The sequence below is a fragment of the Nestor notabilis genome, unplaced genomic scaffold (assembly GCF_000696875.1).
Source record: "Nestor notabilis isolate BGI_N333 unplaced genomic scaffold, ASM69687v1 scaffold17940, whole genome shotgun sequence".
Taxonomy (NCBI): Eukaryota; Metazoa; Chordata; class Aves; order Psittaciformes; family Psittacidae; genus Nestor; species Nestor notabilis.
The window spans coordinates 19,449-19,847 of NW_009909899.1; the positions used below are offsets into that span (position 1 = coordinate 19,449).

Consider the following 399-nt stretch of genomic DNA (forward strand, 5'->3'; position numbering starts at 1 on the left):
ATCGAGGGTGTTTCCTCCAGTGGGCACCGCCAATGCTGGCCAGCATGCCCGCAGTGCCCAGGCATGCCTCCAGCACAGCCACGCGGAACGTACGTGCGCGTTTATCGCTGGTGTCGGCCACATAGGCGAAGCAGCTGGCCAGGATCAGGTTGTAGTCTCCCATGAGGCCACTCAAAACACGGCCAAGGAGAAAGTAGGCAACGTGCAGCTGAAGGTACATGACGAGGAGATAGATGGCCGCTTGCAGGGCCATGCCCAGCGCCGGCAGGATGAGCGCAGGACGGCGGCCTACGCTGTCGCTCCATGGTCCGAAGAGAGTCACGGAGAACACACCAACGAAGAAGCCTCCCAGGTTGATACAGAGATTCCAGCGGGAGACCAGCACTTCCACCTCCTGCA

General features: G+C 60.9%; 1 protein-coding gene across 1 annotated transcript in view; it reads right to left on the reverse strand.

Moving 5' to 3' along the window:
• Positions 1–394, reverse strand: part of SLC46A1 (solute carrier family 46 (folate transporter), member 1) — a gene marked incomplete at its 5' end in the record, with an annotated part of 3,017 nt that extends 2,623 nt beyond the window's left edge. The window contains 1 exon segment of the mRNA XM_010023527.1: positions 1–394. This exon segment is cut by the window's left edge and continues 2 nt beyond it. Coding sequence (XP_010021829.1) covers positions 1–394 — 394 coding nt within the window.
• Positions 395–399: the final 5 nt, after the last annotated feature.